The sequence below is a fragment of the Anopheles merus genome, chromosome 2R (genome assembly GCF_017562075.2).
Source record: "Anopheles merus strain MAF chromosome 2R, AmerM5.1, whole genome shotgun sequence".
Taxonomy (NCBI): Eukaryota; Metazoa; Arthropoda; class Insecta; order Diptera; family Culicidae; genus Anopheles; species Anopheles merus.
In genome coordinates, this window is record NC_054082.1 from 7,059,050 (window position 1) to 7,064,049 (window position 5,000).

A 5,000-nucleotide genomic window follows, 5' to 3' on the forward strand; every position below is an offset into this window, starting at 1 on the left:
CACATCACGTTCTCCGGCTTGATGTCCAGATGAATGATGTTGCGCTCGTGCATGTACTTGACCGCTTCGCAGATCTGCTTCATGTACTCGATGATCTCCTGCTCGCACATCCGGTATCCCTCCGTGGTGATGCGCTCGAACAGCTCGCCGCCCGACAGGAACTCGTAGATTAGCACCATCTCATCCTCGTCCTCGAACGCGTCGTGCAGATAGATCAGCTTGCGGTGGTGCAGCTGGTTCATGATGTCGATCTCGCGACGAATCAGCTCCCGCTCCGCGTTCGTCGACACCGGGATAAACTTGGCAGCGAACACGTTGCCCGTCTTGCGCTCGCGGCACCGGTGCACCACACCGAACGCGCCCGTGCCGATCTCCTCCAGTATTTCGTACTGGTCGTACACGCACTTGTTCGAGATCTCGACCGGCTTCGGATGGTACTTGGAGTACACGTCGAACACGTAGTCGTCGTAGTCGGAGATGGCCTCCTTCTTGCCCTGCCGCTTCGGCTTGCCGTGCTCGTCCAGCTCGTACTTGACGCGCTTGGCCGGCTTGATGCCGAGATCCTTCAGGCTGATCAGCTCCGTCTGGTCGGACGGTTCCGACCGGCCGTACACGTTCTCGGCGAACACGCGGAACTCGTACTGGTGGCCCGGCGACAGGTGCGGTATGATCAGCTGATTGAAGCGCGTAGTACCAGCCCGAATCCAAGTGGACAGGGGCACCTCGCGCTTCTCCACGATGTAGTTGGTGATGCTGGCACCACCGTCCCAGGACGGCGGCAGCCAGCTCAGCGTCACGTGGTCCAGCCCGATCTGGTCGATCGTCAGGTTGCGCGGCTTGTCCGGCCGGTCGCTGATCTGGATCTTGATGTCGGCCGTGTCCTGGCCCAGCTCGTTCTCGATCGTGATCGTGTACGTGCCCGAGTCCAGCTGCGAGCCGTCGCGGATCGTCAGCACCGTGTGGCGCTCGCGCGTCTCGATGTGGTAGTGGCTGCCCGACTCGATCTGCTCGCCCTTGAGCGTCCAGTGGCAGCGCGGTTTCGGGAAGCCGGTGAACGGAATCTTGATCTCGATGTTCTCGCCATTGTCGAAGAACGCGGTGTCGCGGAAGCGCGGCGGCACGTTCAGCTTCGGCGGCGACTTGATGATCAGCGACGCCTTGGTCGAGCGCACGCCGCCCCGGTTCGCCGCACGGCACGTGTACTCGTCCGCATCCTCCCCGAACACGTCGTTGATGGCCAGATGGTGCGTGTCGCCGTCGCTGTACATGTGGTACCGCGAGCCCGAACAGATCTCGCGCGCCCCCTTGTGCCAGGTAATGCGTGGCCGCGGGACGCCCGTAATCTTGCACACGAACTCGACGCCACGGTTCTGCACGCAGGTCAGCGTGTTGAGCGGCTTCACGACCTCCGGCGGCTTCACCACATCCGGATCCTCCACCTTCACCAGCTGCGACGCCTTCGAGAACTCCGACACGCCGATCTCGTTCTGGGCCGCTACGCGGAACTCGTAGTGGCGGCCCTCCACCAGATTGGCACAGTTGATCGTGCAGATCACGCACAGCGTCGTGTTGACGCGCTGCCACGTGTCCGTGTCCTGTTCGCGCTTCTCGATCCAGTAGCCCTGGATGCGGGCGCCACCGTCCGACACCGGTTTCTCCCACTCGAGGTTGACGAAGTCGCCGCCCACCTCGTGGATGATCGGTACGCCCGGTGCCGACGGCAGGTCGTACGGGCCGCGCGCCTTGATCGGATCAACGCCCTCCAGCGCTGGGCCGATGCCGTTCTCGTTGACGGCCGACACGCGGAACAGGTACTCCGAGCCCTCGATCAGGCCCTTGATGATGAGCTGCGACTCCTTCACGTAGTTCGACACGATCAGCCAGTGCTGCGACTTGATGTCGCGGCGCTCCACAATGTAGTGCGTGACCTTGCGGCCACCGTCGTGCGCCGGCGGCTTCCACGACACCGTGCACATGTTCTTGGTGACGTGGCTGACCAGCAGTGGGCCGGTCGGTGGTCCAGGCAGGCCGGTAACGTGCACGTTCACGTTGCACGACACGCTACCGCTGTCGTTCTTGAAGTTCACCAGATACACACCCTTGTCCGTGTCCAGCACGTCGCGGATGTAGATGACGGCGTAGTCGTCGAACACGGTGTACTTGATGTGCTCCGTCTCCACCAGCTTCTCGCGATCCTTCGAGATGTTAACCTCCATCGGCTGGTCGCCGTGGAAGCCGAGCTTGATCTTCGCATTGTCGCCCTTCACCAGATACACATCGGACGGGATGTTGACCAGCTTCGGCGGTACACCGATCTTGAGCGCACCGGTCGTGTGGATCACACCGACAAAGTTCAGTGCCTCGCAGGTGTAGTCGCCCTCGTCCCTGTACGTCACGTTGGAAATGTGCAGCGAGAACACGCCGTTCTTGCTCTCCAGCGCGTACTGTCCGCCGTGCGTGATCTCCTTGCCGTTGCGCAACCAGCGGCAGGTCGGTTCGGGCTTTCCGTGCGCCTCGCACGTCAGCTCCACCGACTTGCCCAGCGGCACCAGGTTGAACTTCAGCCGCTTGACCCATTCCGGCTTTTCCGTGTTGAGCTGCTCGCCGATGCGCACCGAGCGCGTCTCGGCCGACGGCGGCGACACGCCGTAGTTGTTCACGGCGTACACGCGGAACTCGTACACCCCGCCCTCGATCAGGTTCGTCACCGTCATCTCCGTCACCGGGATGTTGCTCTCGTTGCACTTCACCCACCGGGCGCCGCCAATGTCGCGACGCTCCACGTAGTAGCCCAGAATCCTGGAGCCACCATCGCTCGCCGGCGGCGTCCAGCTGAGATCGACGAAGCTCTTGCCCACCTTCACGACGGCCGGCGCTCCCGGCGCCGTCGGTGGCGTGATCTTGCCGTGGATCTTGAACTTCTTCGACGAGGCGGACGGTTTGCTCACCCCGGCAGCGTTCTGGGCCCGCACGCGGAACTCGTACTCGCGGCCCGGCAGCAGATTGTACACCTGGTAGCTGTTGTCCTTGATCAGGAAGTTGTTCGTAATCCAGGTGCCCTCCAGCACGTCCCGGTACTCGAACCGGTAGCCCTGGATGCGCGACCCACCGTCCATCAGCGGGCGCTCCCACGTCACGGTGACGTAGTTCGCGTCCCAGTCCGAGACGCGCGGCGGGTTCGGCGGATCCGGCACGGTGAACGGATAGCGCGCCACGATCGGCTCCTCCAGTATCAGCGGATCGCTCACGCCGTACTGGTTCTCGGCCCGCACGCGGAAGTTGTACGGCTTGTTCGCCTCCATGCCCATGTTGTCGTAGTGCGTGCTGCGCACGAAGCTGCTCGCCTTCGTCCAGTAACCGAGCGGCTCGTACCGCTCCACGATGTAGTTCGTGATCGGGCTGCCACCGTCGTCCAGCGGCGTCTTCCACGACAGCGTGCACGACTCGGGCGTAATCTCCGACACCTCCAGCGGGCCGATCGGGGGCGACGGTTTGTCCACCACCAGCACGCGGCACGAGGCCGTATCCTTGCCGACGCAGTTCACCAGATGGATCGTGTAGCTGCCCGAGTCGATGCGCTTCGAGTTGTCGTTCTTGAAGATCGCCTCCGTGTCGTTGATCGACAGCTCGATGCGGTCGTTGCGCGACACCTCGTTGCCGTTCACCATCCAGATGGCGTCCGGCTTGGGCGTCGCCGTGTACGGCACGATGATCTTGAACGGATCGCGCGCAATCACCAGTATGTCGCGCATGCCGATGTCGGACGTGATCTTGGGCGCGGTGAACGCCGCACTCACCATGATCGGATCGGACGGGTTGCTGAACGGGCTGGTGCCGGCCGCATTCACGGCCGCCACCCGGAACACGTACTCGTGGTTCTCCGACAGGCCCGACACCTTGCACATCAGGTCCTTGAGCGTGCCCTGCTGCACCTTCGACCAGTGGCCCTCGGTCGCCAGCTTCTTCTCCACGATGTAGTGCGTCACCGGCGAGCCACCGTTGCTGGCCGGCTTCGTCCAGGTGATCGTGATCGTGTCCTCCGTCGTCTCGACGCGGCTCGGCGTGCCCGGCTGCGACGGCGGATCGAACGGATGCTTCGCGACGATCGAGTCGGCCTGGGCCGGCTCGGACAGGCCGTACTTGTTCTCGGCGTACACGCGGAAATCGTACAGCTGGTTCAGGCGCAGGTTGCGAATCTTCAGGTACGTCGTCGTGCAGTAGCTGCTCACCTTCGTCCACGCGTTCGAGCTCTTGTCCTTCTTCTCCACCACGTAGTTCGTCACTGGCGAACCTCCGTCGTCCAGCGGCGCGTTCCAGCAGAGCACCAGATGCTCGCCACCGTACGACTCCACGCCAATGTTCTCCGGCCTGCTCGGGCGGTCCAGCACCTTCACGTTGCACGTCGCGATGTCGTAGCCGGACGGGTTCTTCAGCATCAGCCGGTACTGCTTCGTGTCCGCGCGGACACTCTTCACCACCACGATGCTGGCCGCCTCCTCCGTCAGCTGCGTGTGGAACCGCTTGTCCCGGTCGTCCAGCAGCTCCTCGTTCACGAACCAGGTCGCGACCGGTTTCGGGAACGCCGTGTACGGCACGTGAATGTTGAAGTCTTCGCCCGCCCGCACCGTAATGTCGCGCACGTTGCTCAGATCCATCATCGGCTTGTTCGGCTGCTCGGCCAGCGTGACCGTGATGCTCGGCCGGGACGGTTCCGACTGGCCAATCTCGTTCACCGCAATCAGCCGGAACTGGTACTCCTTGCCCTCCTCCAGATTCTCCACCCGGTACGCCTGGTCCGCGATCAGCTCGGTCGGTGCGTTCGCATCGACCCACTTCTCGTCGTCCTTCACGCGGTACTGCACGATGTAGCCCCGGATCTTCTCCTTCGCGTCGCGACGCAGCGTGCGCCACGACAGGTTGACGCTGTTGCGCGTGATCTTGTCGATCGACGGCGGGTCCGGCTGGTTCGGGCGCTTGCGCTGGTGCGACGCGGTGATCGG

The 5,000-nt window shown here is 63.2% G+C and overlaps 1 protein-coding gene across 3 annotated transcripts in view; it reads right to left on the bottom strand.

The window, feature by feature from the left end:
* The window catches only part of LOC121601320 (twitchin), a 36,603-nt gene that overhangs the window by 2,800 nt on the left and 28,803 nt on the right, over positions 1-5,000 (bottom strand). For all 3 annotated transcript variants that reach the window (XM_041930152.1, XM_041930148.1, XM_041930139.1), the window contains one exon: positions 1-5,000. This exon is cut by the window's left edge and continues 1,379 nt beyond it; it is cut by the window's right edge and continues 5,600 nt beyond it. In XM_041930152.1, the coding sequence (XP_041786086.1) occupies positions 1-5,000 (5,000 nt within the window).